The 18,483-nt window shown below is 44.6% G+C and overlaps 1 protein-coding gene across 1 annotated transcript in view; it reads left to right on the forward strand.

Moving 5' to 3' along the window:
* PKHD1 (PKHD1 ciliary IPT domain containing fibrocystin/polyductin) overlaps positions 1–18,483 on the forward strand; it is a 367,689-nt gene that overhangs the window by 128,940 nt on the left and 220,266 nt on the right. Inside the window, exons 36-37 of the mRNA XM_045008841.1 lie at positions 2,280–2,436; positions 15,244–15,456. Coding sequence (XP_044864776.1) covers positions 2,280–2,436; positions 15,244–15,456 — 370 coding nt within the window. The remainder of the gene's footprint in view (positions 1–2,279; positions 2,437–15,243; positions 15,457–18,483) is intronic.

The raw sequence follows: 18,483 nt of genomic DNA on the forward strand, positions 1-18,483 counted from the left end.
TCAAATCAAATTCGATATAACGCGGTTTCACCTATAACGTGGTAAGATTTTTTGGCTCCCGAGGACAGCAATATATCAAGTAGAGGTGTAAAAGGTACAGCGTACATCACCTGAAACTAGAATTTTACCAGTCAGCTTTTTACCTTGTTTTTTTGGTACTATGTACCACTTATCTCTTTGTTCTGAATGCATTCCAGATACCAAAGGACATGAAGGCATCTCCTAGGTTTGTACTAGGACAAAACAATGATATGTCTTGTCTTCTTCCCTTGGGACATTCCAGTACTGGCCTGGGAGAATAACTCCCTACCTGTTGCTATGATAAAATAATCATGTCCTGATCCTGACAACTTTCCTATGTACTTAAGCCAAAGTTTACTTCAGGTAATGCAAGGTGTTATGGGATACTTAGGATTAGAGAATAGTATTATGATAAAGGTAGAGGCCAATTTAGATTATATAACTGCTATACTATTTGTACTTACTTCTATTTGTGCTTAATGCATACTAATATATGTATGGTGCAGGTAATCCATATTAATATGATCTATATGCTAGTTAGCATATATTGGTCATTTCTAATGTTCCCACCAGCAAGGTGTGTAGGAGTCTAAAAAGGTTTGGTTCCGATAAGGATCCAAGCTGTGGAGACCGTATAGCAGACTTGATGGACCATTAGTCCCTTCTAGTGTAGCAAATTCTTAGCTACCTAAATGTTTGTTTTCCAAAATGCACCCCTGCCAGTCTAAAAGTGGTGCATGAACTGTCAGTATAAAACATTGTTCAGCAAAAAACAAAACTGATGGCAAGTCAACTGGAAAAAAAACCCTTACTTCCACCCTACAAACTACATTTGAATTACTCAAGCTTCTAGCAAACTCTTTAGTGAGTAAGATATACCTGGTAGTGTGCTCTGGAAATTTGGGCTTGTTGAGCCACTGCAGTAAACAAAACCCCATCCCTGTCCCCTGGAGAATGCCCTGCCTCTGGTTCCCTACTACTGATATCTGGGAACTGTTGTCAGGATCATGCCAGACCATCTGATTTATCAAGATAGTGTATGGGGAGAGAGATTCTGAGGTAGACAGGACTGAAGCCACATAGGGCTTCATTGATCAAAATCAGTGTTTTGAATTTCACTCAGAAACAAATGGATGCAATCTACAGAGAGCAGGTGTAATGTGCTCCAGAGGAGAATCATCAGTAAGGAAGCAGGCAGGTGCATTTCATATTCGCTGGTGTTGCTGAATCTGCCAGGGTACATGGTCCTTATCACTCTGGTAACTGGGTCCCTCACAATCATAAAGGGTTTTATCTTCACAACCAGGGGCGGCTCCAGGCCCCAGCACGCCAAGCACGTGCTTGGGGCAGCAAGCCACTGTGGGCGCTCTGCCGGTCACTGTGAGGGCGGCAGACAGGCTGCCTTTGGCGGCTTGCCTGCGGAGGGTCCGTTGGTCCCGCAGCTTCGGACCTCCCGCAGGCAAGCCGCCGAAGGCAGCCTGCCTGCCGTGCTTGGGGCAGAAAAATGCCTCGAGCCGCCCCTGTTCACAACACCCTGTGAGGTAGGAAAGTATCATCCCCATTTCACACATGGGGAACTGAGACAGGGGTAGACTGATTTGCCCAAAGCCACTCAGGGAGTCTGTGGATGAACCCAGGTTTCTTGAGTCCTTGTCATGCCCTGTCTACTACATCAATCTTTTTACCCTATAGAGAAACCACATATATCCTGTGCTGCACTAATCCAGTACGATGGTAACAAGCACATGGATCGCTGTGGTGTATACATTGCAAATATTGACTAGTCCTTGCAGTACCTCTTGAGGTAGGTCTGTTGCTCTAGACATGCTATATAGCATTTCCTCTAAGGTCTATCCAGACCTAACCTTTGTGGGGAGCCTAGGTCTACTTTTGAAGTAGACTGTGAGTTGAGTCTAGATATTTTAGTGGAGAAAACATGCACCATGAAACTTGGATCCCCTCCTCTCCCTGTTGTTGTTTAGAAGGGGGAGGGCTGCATATTGGGGCAAGGGGGAACATACAGCCCAACTAGCCTAGACAAAAAGACGTTGCCAGAGTGAATGAACTTCACTTAAGGTATGCCAGGTAAAACTGGGGTCCATTTTCCCCTGACAAGTATTTCCATGTTTGGTGACAACAGGAGGTTAGGACAAGGACCTGCACGACCACACTTATCGTTTGTTTTAAAGTTATTTCCAGTTATATATATTTTCAAAATAATGAAAGATCAGTTTTAAGACCCTTATTTTCTTTTTCAGAGGCACCTTCCCCTCCAATTCTGTGGCCGGTGGTCTAAGAACTCCAGCTGGCTTGATGGGCACCTGCCACAAGATGGTGCTAATGTCACGGTAGAAAGAGGTCAGACGCTGCTGCTGGATACCACCACTGGCATCCTCAACTTGCTGCATGTCAAAGGTCTGAGGAGGTTTTTGTCTGTTTGTTTCTTCCAGGCGGTAGAGTTTCAACCTCTCCTTCCCCACCCCCAAATCAAATAAACTGTGCCAAGGCACCTGGTCACACAGGAGCATAAGAGACAGAGCATCAGTGTTTGGTAAACATAGTGAGGATAGGGGGAGGGATCTGTTTAATTATTATGTATGCGGAAGGCATCGTTTATGCCGTTTGAGGCATAATGACAATATGAGTAGGAATGCTTTTATTCCTGACTGCTGAAAGTGCAGCTCTTCTGCACAGCCATCAGGGATAATAGTGGTACTGGTAACAATAATCAGCTATGTCTTGTGTGGTGTCTTGGATGCAAGTGTGTTGGAAAAGCCTTTACAGAACTAATGATGTTGTTACAGAATTATAGGCTACAGTTACAGAATGTAATAAATAATCCATGATCCTAGCACTCTGTTGGTGCTGTGTAAATAATACAGCACAATTAAGAGAGAAAGCATCAGGTTTGTAGTACTTACTTACATACCCCGAGTCAAATTCAGATTTGGTGTAAATAGATGAAGCTCTGTTGGAATCAATACACAATTTAGGACAAAAATAACCTTCCATTCACCTAAAGAAACATTTCCATCCTTGAAATGACAGCCCCAATCCTGAATACCTTTCTTCATGTGCTTAACTTTAAGCACACGTGCTAGTCTTTTCAGGCTTGCGACCTAAAAAGTTAGCAAAGGACTTTGTGTTGTTTTTAAATGCTTACACTTAATGGTTTGTAAAAGAGATTTCTTAACAAATGTCATAGGTACTAAGGCCCAAATCCTCAAAGGTATTTAGGCTCCTAACTCCCATTGAAATTGATAGGAGTTGCGCATCTAAATATCTTTGAGGATCTGTGGCTAAACCTTCATTGAGGACTATAGACACAAGGAATGTGATATTTTAATGTATTTTAACTCAGTTTTGAGTTAACAGACCATAAAGAAATCTGAAAATGGAAACAACTTTCCTTCCCACTTCTACCCCTGGACCAGAGATCTCCCAAAATAGTGGGATGGAATTTTATCAGGTTTCCTTCCACCTGAACAAATAAAATAAATACTTTAATCAAGCTGAGGTTGAGATCAAGCATGAAAACGCTTTAGCGAAATCCTCCACCAACCTCCCGCTGAAAGTTCTAAGCCTCTGATCTTGGTCATGAATGAGTCTTTTTGAGCCCGAATGAGATTATCCTGCTGGAATGCATATCTGTATCACGTGTATGAGGTGGGTCTGAACTAGAATACAGGATCCAAAGTCCTAACAAGTTTGGATCCAAATCTGGGTCTGAACTTTGTGGCTCAGCCCAAATCTATGAAATAGATCCAGAGCAAGAAACTGAATAAGAAAGGAAGTTCAGACACAACGCTGAACCATGGGCTTGGTCCATCAGCCCGGTGAAGTCTATGGGAGTCCTTCCATTGTTCTCAGTGAAGTTTGGATACAGTGTCTTTATGGCTTGGACTCATCTCATATTCAAAGCATTTTTTCCCCACTCCGTCATGCTCCTTTTCATTCTCAAACAAGCCCATTCAGCTTACACACACTATATGGTAGGTACGGTGCAGTTATTAAACCAACATTAGAGTGTTTTAGACCCAGTGACTCTGAGAAGGACATTTATGATACCAAGCACACTTGGTTCTTTTGTATTAATTTAGATGGAATAAATGGGCTGAAAGAGTCACAGGTATTAACATGACCCTGAAACTATCCAACATTTAACAGTTTTAAACAGAGTTCAGGGTTTTATAACCAGATACCTCAGCCTGCTTAGTACCATGGCAAACATACTATTAAAAATCTTTTAAAGTTATTTATTAATTATACAGAAAAGCAGGGAAAACAATTAAAGCATTTGAAATATAAAGTGTTACGTAAGGCTTTCATTTTAATCAGGTTCATTGTTCCCTTTCCCTTTAGCTGTAAAAAGATTTTATAAGGGACAGCCCCCTGTATGACAGTCTTTTAGACAAGAGATTTTCACAACACGTTATGTGGCCGCTCTGACAGTTTTCCCTACAATACTTAATTAACTTCTGTACTTGTTGAAAAGCAGCAAACCCCTTTGTGTAAGTGGCAGGGAGGAAAGATTCCCCTGTGCTCAGACTCACCCCGCATCCCCGACGGAGCTCTTGATGCTAATAAGAAGGGGTGATCCCGGCAGGTTGCATGCACCACATGGGAACTTAGTAGGAGCCCCTTAGTACACTGGGGCTGGGCGGTAGGAAGTAGAGATCCCCATTTAGCTCCCCCGGACTTTGTTCCTATTATGCTCAGAGCTTGTCATGGAGTGGGAGCCCCTCACTGTGCTGGGGACCTGCCATGCCCTGCAGCAGCCTGGAGTCGTTGACCTGCTGCAGTAGCTAGAGCAACTGTAAATAGCGAGTGCAGCCCCAGGCGCAGGGAGCGACGACCCATCTCTGTCCCTGCCTCCCATGGCCCTTCAGCGAAAGACAGCCCCGGAAAGGTGGGTCAGGAACTCACCAGACGCCTGCAGCATCCCAAACTCTCGGTGTGGGGGAGCTACCCAAGGAAATGTCCTGGTGACTAAACGCCGCAGCCATCTGCACTGACAAGAGCTGCTTCTGGTGCCATGCACTTGTCTGCAGAGGCACTGCCCACAGCTCCCAAGAAGGCTGCGTGGTGCAGGGTGCTGATCCCTGCTGGCAGCATCAGCGCAAACACCAAGGCGGTGCATCTCACTGCCCTTGGTACCAGCTGTTCAGGAGCAACAGATGGATGCTGCAGGGAGGGACTGCTGCTTTGCCCTCTCGATCTCCACCCATGCTTTGGTGGCTGTTGTGGCTGCAAAAAAATCCACCGGTGGCCGCATGCAAGAAACACAGATGGTGATAACTGTACTTTTGAGGAATAAAGAGAAGTAGTTAGTTGAGATGGGCTGGAGCTGTTGTTACTGCTGTTGAGGTTTGATCCTGTTTTTTAGAAGACAAACACACAAGAGGGACATGGAAAAAACAGCAAAGAGAAAATGCAGCTTCTGTCTCAGGTGTTGACTCTCACTTGCAGACTCAGTGCTGGAGAAACATAAGCCCAACTGGAGAAACACAAGCCCAGCACACAGTCTCGGAGTGGCTGATAAGACCTGGCAAACTTGTGCCATCATTGGGCCATTTAGAGCATTGCTTTTAACTACCTCTCTTGGGTGACAGGCTTACAGCAGTGTTGCAAAATATAGTCATGGCTGGCTAAGCCAGAGCGTTATTAAACAAAAAGCAAAAGGAGAGGGATAGGAAAGAGAATAAATAAGGTGGAGAAGGAATAGAACACCCATGGAATAGAACACCTACATCCCAGGTGGCATTTGGGATTTAGCTGGTGAAGGTGGCAGTGTCATCTGGGTCCCTTTCTCTGGCCCAGTTTGCTCAGGATGAAGACGGCACAATGATGACCCTGGGATCCAGTGGGACTCAGGAGACTGCAGGGTGGCAGCCATGATGGCGAAGCTCGCTCCTTCCTCTTCTTTCAGTCAGTCCGTGGCCACAGTAGCCATCTTCTTCCCCAAAAAGTCTTTTGCTGAGGACTGCAAAGGAAGTGTTGGGTGGAATAGTCCATCCCCTTATTATTTTGTCCACCAATTAGGTCTAATTTTCAACAAACCAATTTTGTTTAGCTGGTGTCTGACACTTTTCTTGTTTACCAGGCATGAGGTTAACATAGTCCTGGTGTTATATCAGGAGGCCTTTTCATTTATATTAATTTAGCTTTTCTCTTTCCCTATTGCACCTCTTCCCATCAATCTGGCCCTACAGGCATAGCTGGATAACCTTCTCTTGGTTTTGGACAGGAGTCCTTTGCAGTGATCCAGCTACACCTCCCTCTGGCCTTCAATACCATCAGTCATAGGGTCCTGATGAGGCACATACAGGATCACATCAGCCAACAGACACTGAAGTCATTGCTGATATGGGCTGAGTTTGAACTAGTACCATAGAAATAGCACATTTTTTATCTTTGTCCAGTCTTCTGTGTCATCCAGTCACCTGCTGCAGATACCCATTCTTTCCCTTGTTTATAGACTGGCTGTGATGCTTGGTTATCTGAGCCATTTTTTGTTATGCTCAGTCCATTTGGGCTGTGCATGATGATACTATTTGCAGGCAGTTTCTAGTTCATATTTTCTTTTTTTAATCAGACAGAGGCATTACAATTAAAATACCGTAAAAGTGATTCTAGCAGTATTGCAATAAGCATGTTTTTTAATTAAAGAAAGAACACGGGATGTACAAATAGTACCAGCTAATGGGAAGTTGCATCCAATGTATATTTTAATTGAATTTTAAAGAGAGTGGGGGGGAAGGCAGTCCTGTCTCTCTTTATTGCTCTGTGATGGGATCTCTAGGTTGTTACAACAATGTGCATCAAGTCTGGATTAATTATAGTCAACACGTCATAAAATTCCACCTGTCTTGGAAGAAAGGAGGGACATCTTTTTTTTTTTTTTTTTTAAACAAGAACTCAGTGTTTTTCAATGGACTTTAACTTGTAGGACAAGAAATTCCCTGCAGGGGAATTCTGAGGCCTTTACAACTGTAGCAATTGGACAGCTTTTCTCTTTCTTTCCCTTAATTGTAAATCCTGATTTGTGGCTCAGTGTAGGGCACAAGCATCTATTTCCACCCCTGTTTTGACTGGGATTGCAGCATGCATATTAGACTCCTAGGCTTCTCGTTTGCCAACTACATCGATTTTCCTCGTGTTTGATAACTGCCAAGACTCCTCCAAGGCTTCCCAGGCTGAACTCTGGCAGATCACTGGAAGCTAATCCCAGCTCTGCTAACAAAAGGAACTGTGTCTGACTCCTGCAGAGATCAGACTGGAAGCTTAGGCAGCATGGGTCCTCCTTCCTCCACTCACTGGCATGGAACAGCCCTGTCTCTGCAAGGAGAGCCTGCTGCTAATTATCTGAGAAAAAGCTCTCTTGAATCCTCCTAGAACTATCATAGGTACTTTTACTGCCCCCATTCCCATAGTATTTTACAATCCTTAATGTATTTGTCCTCACAAAACCCCTGTGAGGTTGGACAGTGCTACTAGCCCCATTTCACAGGTGGGGAACTGAGGCCCAGAGAGACTCTCACTTCCTTTAAGGCCACAGAAGAAGTCTGTGGTGGAACAAGCAATTGAACCCAGGTCTGTTGAATCCCAAACTAGCGCTCTGACTACTGGACCATTCTTCCTCTCAAGCGGTAAACCTTGCTAATCTGTAGGCAAAAGATGATGCATTAAGGTATGGCCTACTTAGGTCCTGGGATCAGAGCCCCATCGTGCTATGCACTATGCAGAATGCTTAGTAAGAGACAGTCCCTGCCCTTGCAAGCTTACAATCTAAATAGATGAGACAGATGGAGCATGGCAGAAAGGGATACAACCTACAAACAGAATATTAGTAATTGAGGCACAGAGAACTTCCGTGACTCGGCCCACGATGACACAAGCAGTCTGTGGCTGAGCCAGGAATTGAACGCTGCTCCAGGGCACTTGCTACAAAATCATCCTCCCTCGCTAAAAGCAAACTGTTTTGCTTGAGCTGGTCTCCGGCAGGTTGAAATGTCCAAGCAGCTGTCTGTTTCTAGATTTGAGCTGGATTAAGGCTTGATTCAGCAAAGCACTTGTGTCCAGGCTTCACTTTTAAGTGTGAGGAGCCCCATTGACTTCAGGGGGACTAATCATGTGCATAAGTGCTTTTCTGGATTGCCACCTTTGTAAAATCAAGATTGGATTTCTTTTAAAGACATGCTATAGTTCAAAAGGATTTATTTGGAGGGGGGAAGTTCTATGGCCAGAGTTGTACAGGAAGAGAGATCACAATGGGCCCTTCTGGCCTTGGAGGCTATGAGCCTATGAAATGAGCGCAGGTTCAGTTCTGCAGATCAAACACTCTTTTCACGTCAGTTCCCTTCTTGTGATTTTTTGGAGCCTTTGTGAGGCTTTCCCCAAAGCATTATCCTACCACAGGAGCCAAATGTGTCCTTCCTCTGGAGCTCAGGTGTTGGGATTTGGCAGCCCCTTGGATTATTACAGAGCAAAGAATCCTTACTCCACTTTCACCTATTTTGTCTCCTGGTCTAACTGGCCTTCCCTGAGCATCTGCATTGTGTATCCTTGGGTAATACAGATTATGGCATATACAACTGGGTGACTTTCATCCAGGTTTCCAAGGCATCTACTGTAACAAACCCTGTTCTGGTGCAAACAGTAATGTTCACACACTCCAGTGTAACCTCTCTTCCTCCCTGTTTGGCTGTTTATTTCTTTGGCTCATACTGTAAGTGTGATCAACTGTCTGTGATGCCACCTCAGTTCTGGCAGAGTAGAGGGACTTCCTCTAGATGAGATGGTGCTTGCAGCGTTATGCAGGCTGCTGATCCAAATCACCATTGCTTGGCACCTGTACTGCAAGGAAAGAGGCCACTCAGCTTGCAAGAAGCACATGCCATCTGAACAGATGGGGATGAATGCAGCTGGCCAGAAAACATGGGCATCGGTCCTGGGAGTTGATTTCTAACTGAGAACATTCAAGCAGCTGCCTCTCTCTAGCTCAAGGCTGGATTAAGGCCCCAATCCAGGATAGCTCTTGAGCACACGCTTTAATGTTAAAACACGTGAGTAGTACCACTGACTTAAGTGGTACTGCCTATGCGCTTAAAAGTAAGCATGTACTCAAGTGCTTTGCTGGATTGGGACCTAAATGTGTGTGGGGAGAATGTACTCTGTGACATGTACAGCGAGTTTTGGACTCTTTTGGTTCAGGCAGCTTTGGGGGCAGAGTCAATGTTGTGAGCTCTTCAGTCCTTTGTGTCTTGCTCTGTAGGAGCCCAGGCTGCGGTGAACTTGTGTAGCTCATCCGTGTTTCATGTGAGCATGTCCAAAGGGGGCACGCAACAGGGTCCATAAAATTAGTATCTTGTCCTTAATTAAGGCCGATAAACAATGTCTATGAAATGAGCACAGGAGGAGCTACATAGCAGGATCTTTCTTTTCATTCTAGTTTGCTCCCAGCAGGCACCCCCTTGGAGGCTGAGAACAAGCATATCAAATGGACTGCCAGCATGCTGCAGTGCTGTTATGCATGATCAGTTGTTTGAGGAAAGATGTCCCAGCTCTAACAGTTTCCTCCTGCTGTTTGCCATTCGGGGATGCATGCCAGGAACATAATTTGTGAAGTTCAGCACATCTCCAGGGGGTTCTAGTGGGATCATCATAAAACACAAAAGTGAAGAGAACTGGGAATAACAAGTCAAGGGGTCCGGGAATATTGGTCATATAGGGCCAAAGCCTATGATACAAAACTCCTTCCTCATATACCGATGGTAGGATACAACCCTTGTGCAGAAGAGAGAGGACGTGTCCATTGAGGAGGTGACCTTTCAAATCGCAGCAGATGCTTTTCCATTAGGCGAAGGGCATTCTACTGGATTTTTCATCCATACAATAGTTAAGAGGATGCAGTTGATATAATTGTGTGTACGTGTATATATATATATGTATTTGATTGTGTGTGTGTGTGTATACACACACACACACATCTTTCCTTAAAAAAATTACTTTACATCTTTTGTTTACATTAGCACTTCACTCAGCTTGTGTAGGGAAGCAGGACTGGACCAGGTGAGAGTCACCTTCATCCTTTTCCCTGCACAATCTAATGATAACCTACATCCAAATTTACAAGCACTCATGTCCAAACTTATTTTTACTATGGGACTTATTTTAATGAGACATTTCATTTAAAAATACAATATTTCCCTTAAAGGTATAATATTGAGGTCGATTGCTTATAACATCAAAGCAAAACAGGGTCCTCCATGAGTGTGTTCCTCTGTGTTTGGGAAGTCCCTAAAACATTTGGAATGATACCACAAACTAAACATTAATGAGAAAGATGGGATTGAACTCAACACCCTTTGTGTGGACAATGAGAATATCCATAATCATAAGGATTAAAAACAGACAAACATTTTGGAAGGGATATATAACCTCCTGCTGCAAGACGTAACTCAACCTCTGACTAACAGGGATCAGAAGAAGCTTTCCTTGTGGGTAGGTTATCTTATCACTTCCAACTCTGGAGGTTCTTGCACCTTCCTTAGAAGCATCTATTGGAGACAGGGTACTGGATTAGGTGGTCCTTGAGACTGATCCAGTTTGGCATGCTTTTGTTGCAGCCCAAGACACTCTAGGAAATGAAGAACTATCATATTGCATTTCCATTTGCTCTTGTTTTCCTTTGTTTCACATAAGACTTCAGAGCAGAAATATCCGTCTATCCCTCACCAGTGCCTTCATCATTCTTCTGGTGCAGTTGGTGGTCCAAGTGGAAGAGCACCTTAGCGGACCCTATTTTATTTTCTGGTTTGTTTTCTTTAATGATCTATCAGTTTTTCTAGCTGTTGGTTGGTTTTCTTTTCCCTCTGGGAAAGGGGGAGGTGCCTCAGATTTAGTTTAGTTTTTGTTTAAAAAAAAAAAAGAGCATGGAAAAAAAATTCTTTCCAGGCCTGGAGGTGAAGCCGAATTGCTGGGTTAATTGAGATGAGTGATGGTTTTGATGTTCTCAAATAGCCTCAGAATGTTTCTTTTCCCCTGCATTTGAAAGAGACGTGTTTGGTCTCCATATTATGGTACAGAAGAGATTATGGGTTTAATTGTATTTATTTGAATTGGTGGGGAGGCTACCATAACAATAGTTGATTGATTTTTATAAAATTACCCCAAGGTCCCTTGTGTAGCCATAACAAACAATGTAAGGGCAGAGCCAATGGCTCAGTGGAGCAAGATTCTCTCTTCTGCTTGCAGAAAAGGGGCAAGTGTTAAAAGAAGGAAGGATGCCTGAATATTTGCCAGTCTTTGCATTTAACTGTCATTAAGTTGTTGTTTCTTAACTCCCAGGGATTCGTCATCTCTGCTCTTGGACTGATTTTCAGAAGGACTCAGCTTCTGTAGACTTCAGTGATAGATGTGGGGGCTCTGCAGTTTTGAAAATATCAGGTGTTAGGGTTCAGTTCTGTTCTGTAGGCAAGAGCTGCGAGAGCAGACTGCAGGGGAGAAAAGGGGGAAGAGAAGCCCCAGGACTGTGTTTTGTTTTGAATTTTATATAAACGAAATAGACTGTGAGAGAAGGGAACGTTGTTAGACAAAAGGATGGTGCGGAGTTTATTAAGGTGTTCTGAAGAGGGGAAACTGAGGCAGGGAGCCACAGAGCGACTCCAAGTCGCGAGGGTGGTGCTTGGGATGCGGCTGACCCTATAACAGCACATGCGCACGCGTGCGCGCACACACACACACACACATTTTTAAAAGACACCAACTGTGATTTGTTAGAAAGTTCGCTGGGGATTGTTCATAGAATATACACATTCAAAAGTAGTGACATGCCTATCAACGCCCTTTGGAACATGTCGCCTTTTAGCTGCTTCGGGTCACCCATTCATTGTCTGTCTTTGTCATCTTAGGTTTTCGAGGCAATGACTATGTCTTCTTGTATAATTCGTACAGCACCTAGCCCGGTGTTGCCTCTGTCTACCTTTAACTTCCAGACATTGGAACTGTACTTGCTCCCATCAGATTACGGGAAAGCTGTTTTGGTGCAAACCCCCTTTCTCACACTAGTGAGCTGGTACTCATGTGAGTAGTCCCATTGACTTCAAGTTTATAGATGAGAGAACAAAGGGCTAACCTCGCCAGTCTGTCCAGCCCATTGCAGAAGCACACCTGCCCTCAGTACACAAGATTTATCACCGTCTGAGAGGAAAAAAATGTTGTGGGTAGTGCTGTGGGTTCAATTTAATTCAATAGCGAGGTGTCAAGTAGCTAGGCTTAATCAACTTTACTAATCAACAATGATTAGTCAAAGATTAATACAGCATAATACAGATAGGAAGGCCAATACATTGCCAACCCATCTGGGAGACAGCAATGCAGCAGGTCAACTGTCTCAAAATCTGAGCTTCATTCTACTTCTCTATATACAATAGATGAGGGTCTCACTATTTCTTTGCATTACTTTAAAGCTAGTTTTATCTGTCTTCTTTGACATGCTTTTGAACATTTTGTGATACACTTACACAGACCCTACAATAAACAGGACAGAGATTGCAACAAGTTTCTTACCTTATTTGACCATAGCATTCCAGAAATTAGCAAAATTTCAGTGACATCCTGCACATTTGAAAGACTGGGTGTGTATTAGCCAGGCATAGCATGAATACCTAGAGGCTAGTTGGTTAAGTATATTTCTCAAGACTTGTGATACTCTTATATTATATACAGTGGAATCATGCAAAGGTTACAGCGTTTAACTATAGAACAGTTGTAGGATTATACAACTCAGCATACAAAAAAAGCATTCTAAATAGCATGTACTGTACTTATTCACTACTATCTACTGTCTTATTCTGGTGACATAAACGTCTCCTTTTTAATCACACTTATAGCTACAACAACTCCCAGGCTTTGATTAATACATTTTGCTTGTGAGAGCTGAATGCATCTGTTTTCTGGTCGTTAACACTAAAGCAATTTATATGCCTGGCTAATAGTTCTGTTTGTGGGAGCTTGTTTCCCAGTCTGCTTGCAAAAATCAGCTTCACAGACCTTGACACAAGTTTTTTTTCCTTATCTGGTAACTGCCCCAGCAGCATTAACCAATGTATGTAACTAAATATGCAAATAGTATTTTTCCATTTTGGCTTTGGCCTGGCTGCAAAGCACCATGGGACTTTGGCTTAGTTTGGTCAACAGTAGGTAGCCCTTGTTAAAATATTGGCTGTGGATCACTGAGCTCCCTTCTCTGAACAGAAGCTTCTAGAGGTCAAAGGCCAGTCTAATATTCCAGTAATGAATTTAATTGGTTTATCTTTTCTCTTTAATTTTAAGTAGACTATAATGTTTAACCCTCCCACCACCCAAAAAAGAGTCAGGCTGTTCAGTTCATACTTACGTCTGCCGGCAGGGTGGTTTTTTGTTGTTGTGTTTTTCATATTAAACACACACAGACTCTCTCTCTCTCTTTCTTCCCTGAAAGGGCAGGATGTTCTATTTTAAACTGCAATAACATGGAGCCTTGACCTTTATAACTCTTAGCATGAAAATTGTTTGGAGCAGCTTGTGAAGAAGGAAAGCCAGCTGGTCCCAAGCACAGTGGTAGCTGTTAAAAACCCCATGTCTACAGATACAATACAGTGGTATGAGATACATCCCAGTATTTCCCTATGGTTGCAATAGCAAATAACTGAGGTATCAGCAGGAGTTGTAAGCAAGACACAAGGAATAATTCTTCCATTCTACTCTGGGCTGATAAGGCCTCGTCTGGAGTATTGTGTCCAGTTCTGGGTGCCACATTTCAGGTAAGATGTGGACAAATTAGAGAAAGTCAATAGGAGAGCTACAAAAATGATAAAAGGTCTAGAAATCATGACCTCTGAGGAAAGATTGAAAAAATGGCTTTAGTTTAGTTTGGAGAAGAAAAGACTGAGTGGGGACATGCTACCAGTTTTCAAGTAATAAAAGGTTGTTATAAAGAGGAAGAGGAGAAATTGTTCTCTGTACCACTGAGGATAGGACAAGAAGCAAAAGACTTAAATTACAGCAAGGGAGGTTTAGGTTGGACATTAGGAAAAACTTCCTAACTGTCAGGCTAGTTAAACACTGGAAAAAAGTTGCCTCCGAAGGTTGTGGATTTTCCTCATTGGCCCCATTAAGAGCAGGTTGGACAAACACCCATCAGGGATGGTCTAGTTGTTACTTAGTCCTGCCTTGTGTGCAGGGGACTGGACTAGATAACCTAGTCAAGTCCCTTCCAATCCTACACGTCTATGAGTCTATGGCCCACTGGTCTAATCCAGTCTGGACATTCCTACGTTCCAAAGGCCCTCTTTTAATTATGATCATTATTTGTATTGCCATTGTACTAAAGGGTCCCAGTCCTGGACCAGGACCCCGCTGTGTTAGGCGCTGCACAAATACAGGACAAAAAAAACCCAGTCCCTGCCCCTAAATAGAAGATAAGAGACAACGGTTGGATACAGACAGGTGGGGGAGCCCAAGGAAACAATACGACAACAGTGGCCAGCTTAGTGTGGCTGTGGTCTCTGCACACAAGCAGCCTGACCATTGTCAAGTGTTTTGTAGGCACCGTGGCAAAGGAGAGTTCTAAGGAAGGGTTTGAAGGTGGGTAATGAGGTAGCTTTGTGGATGTTTCCTGGGATCTTCTCCAAGGTGTGAGTGGCAGCAGGAGAGAAAGCGCCAAGATGCTTGTTAGAAAATGTAAGAGGTGGGCAAGGGAGTCTGGCATCCTGGGCAGAGGTGAGCGTCCACAGTTCAGTAGCTAAGGAGAGGTGATAGGTTGGGGGGGATTGACTCAAAGGGCCTTGAAAGTGAAGACAAGCAGCTTGTGTCTGATGCAATAGTTTACAGTCGAAAGGGACAATCCATACAGAGGAATCGTTTATCCCTGTTTTACAGTGGTGGAGCAAAGGCATTGAGAAGTTAAGGGTGTTTTCGTCAAAGGGGCCCCAACCCTCATTCAAATTCTGTGAGAGCTGGGAGCACAACTCCTTTTGGCTGGCTTGAAAACCCCAGCATCACACGGGGAGTCTGTGGGATAGCTGGGAATTGAATTGAGACCACCTGACTCTTAATCCAGTGGCTGACCCACAAAACCATTTATTCCTTCATCTCTTGTTATGTGCAGCACCTTTGAATATGAACTAGCAAGTTTGTATGTGAGTGACCAGTTGTGTTTTGCTCTTCTGTTGTTTTTAGGTGGCAAGCTCTTGTTGGCTGGCCCTGGACCCATAGAAATCCATGCTCATTATATTCTGGTAACTGATGGCGGCGAATTCCAGGTGGGATCCCCAGATAAACCTCTCCGTGACAAAGCACACATCCATCTCTACGGAAGCTTTCATTCTGCAACCTTCTTTCCATATGGGGCCAAATTCCTGGCTGTGAGGAACGGGACCGTTTCCATGCATGGTGAGTTGGAGAGGGTACAGTGTGACTCTCTCTCTACCCTTAAAAAAAGTGTTGATTGTATTTCTAGTTAAGACAATGACTGAGACCACATGAGTCATTTCGGATGGAATTTTCAGATGAGGTTCTGCACCTACCATCAGGGTCAAATGTTCCGAAAAACTGAGCTCCCACTTGGGTGGGAGTTTGGCCCTAGATCTCTCCTCTCAGCTCCAAGTGGCCCTATTTCTGAAGAGCATAACATGTTAGGTGCTGACCCCTTTTGCAAATCTGGCCGTAAGCAGGAGCTGCAGCAGGGTGCGAGCGCTCATGAAAATCTAGCCCTTAGTTGGATGCCTAAATGACAGCTGAGCACTTCTGCAGCTCTGTCCCCAGTCATGAGTTCTGAGTACTTGGAAACTGAACCTTTGAGCTCTGGGATGTCATTCTTGCTGTGCACTGCATGGGTCTGCTCTGTGGGTATGATAGTACAGGGTGTCCTAAATAGATGCATACCTCTACTACCGTGTAGAAAATCAGGGCAGTGCTAATGTGAAGGACTGGGCTCTCGCTCCATGCATCTTCAAAGGAATATAGACTGCCAGCTAAGAATCCGGCCAGGCCCATGCCGAGCATGCCGTGGTCATCAGTACATACCAGCTGGGACAGACATGCTAACTCTTTTCAAAGGGGCACTCTAAAGTGCAGCGGGCAGCACGCTCTCCTCCTCCCCCCACGCCCACATCTGAACTGAGCCATTGTGTCCGGTGCCAGCAGAGATCCTCCAGCGTCAGCAGCACAAATGGCTCAGCTCTGCTCCCCAAGTCAGAGTCTTAACTAACAGACAATTTTCAAATGCAATATTTGTCTTCGCAAAGGCAGGGGGGGAAGCTAGCACATATTACAGTGCTTCATTCCTCCCCCAGTTACAGCATGTCAACATTAGCATTGGGTAGGAGCTTGAATTTCCAATCCCCTGGCCCACGGGTAAGAACTGTTATCATCTGAGCTTTACTGACATGCACGGATTTCAGTCAAAGACAATGAAAGCCACCAAGGGGGTACAATTTTATAGAATCATAGGGTTAGAAGGGACCTCAGGAGGTCATCTAGTCCAACCCCCTGCTCAAAGCAGGACCAATTCCCAGCTAAATCATCCCAGCCAGGGCTTTGTCAAGCCTGACCTTAAAAACCTCTAAGGAAGGAGATTCCACCACCTCCCTAGGTAACCCATTCCAGTGCTTCACCGCCCTACTAGTGAAAAAGTTTTTCCTAATGTCCAACCTAAACCTCCCCCACTGCAACTTGAGACCATTACTCCTTGTTCTGTCAGCCATCAACGACTAGTGGGAGGGACACAAAGGGGGTACCAGCAAAAGGGGGGCCTGTGAGCTCCCCACATGATGCCCCCACATGATTTGTCCTCGCCCCCTATGTAACCCCCTCATGTGACTCGTCCCTGCCCCACTACCCTCATGACCCCCCCCCCACGTGAATCCTCCCCGGCCTGCACGCAGCCTGGGGGCCCGCAGTCTCCCTGTCCCCTCCCCATCCCACGTTATCTGGCGGGGCGGGGGGGGGGGGCGCTCTGCTCCAGTCCCCCTGGCATGTGGAGCCACTACTGCACTCTCCCGGCAGCCTCCAGCCACACTGTCTGCCTGGGCTGGGAGCAAGCTCTGCTGCTGTGCTGTAAGCCTGTTGGTTTGCATGAGGTAAGCAGGGTTAGGTGGGGTCCGTGTTTAAATGGGAGACCGCACATGAATGGTGAAGGGCAACAGGAAGTAGGGCTGTTGATTCAGGAAGTTACACAGTTCCTGGAAAATTTGCATTGGGGTGAACAGGGTGCTCTGCTACCACTGGAAGTGCCAACTTTCAGGTGAGATCCAAAGCTGGGTGAGGGGCCTTGACCACTTTGTTGTGGTATCATGAGACTGAATTATTTCATGCTTGTAAAGTGCTTTAAGATTAGCATCTGACAGGCTTCATAACAGGGCAAAGTATTTCTACACCATTTCGTACAGAGGGACTTTGTTACTATAACATCCTGTCACACTCACATTGTACCCTAGGGTGACACACACAGTCTCCTTATTCATAGATTCACAGAGTTTGAGGCCAGAAGGGACCATTAGATCATCTAGTCTGACCTCCTGTATAACACAGGCCAGAGAATTTCACCCAGTTACCCCTGTATGGAGTCCAAAAACTTGTCTTAGATTAAAGCATAATTAGAAGACCACAAGAGATGGAGAATCCACCAGTTCCAGCTGTTAATCACCCTCACTCTTAAAACTGTGTGCCTAATTTCTAATCTGAGTTCAACTTCCAGCCATTAGTTCTAGTTCTGCCTTTTCAGCTAAGTTAAAGGACCCCTCTATTTTCAGTTTTGATTTGGATTCAGTCAGCCTAATGAAGTCATTGTTTAGATGGCATCTTCTTTTAAGCTGCAGGCCTCCTCCTCTCAGTGGATCAGGCTCAGAACGATTTTCCTTCCTTGAGACAAACTTGTTCAGTAAAGCTCTTCAAGGAACCAAGATTCCTTCCCTCAAGCTTGTGCTGTCACCTTGAGCCTTGTCAGGAGCTGAAGGTTAGTGTCAGGGCAGCACTCCCTTCTATGGCTGTAAAGGACTGGGTGGATTGAGGGTGTGATAGATGCACACCAGTAAATGCTTTCAATCAATTTCAAGGATTTTCAGGACAAGCCATTCAAATGGTGACATAGTCTTGACATTAAGGTATGTGTGTCTAGAGCAGGTTTCACAGTAATGGTGAGTTCAGTGTCTTTATTTTTTAAACCATGCCTCCATTTTGTGTTATAGTCCATTATTTTTATTCTTTGTTGATTTTCAACAGTGGGCTTGGCATTACATAGAACATAAAGGAGAAAAGGTACTTGCCCCAATGAGCGTTAAAATCAAGAGGCAAAGGTAACCCACTGTCCCACAGTCTGCCATAGCTACCAGCTGAAGGAGTTGCTAGGTGCTTGCTTTTAGCACTGGAGGTCATGGGTTCAGACCCTGTGACGATCCAAGGATGCCGCTCTAAACAACA

Source organism: Mauremys mutica, chromosome 3 (genome assembly GCF_020497125.1).
Source record: "Mauremys mutica isolate MM-2020 ecotype Southern chromosome 3, ASM2049712v1, whole genome shotgun sequence".
Lineage (NCBI taxonomy): Eukaryota > Metazoa > Chordata > Testudines > Geoemydidae > Mauremys > Mauremys mutica.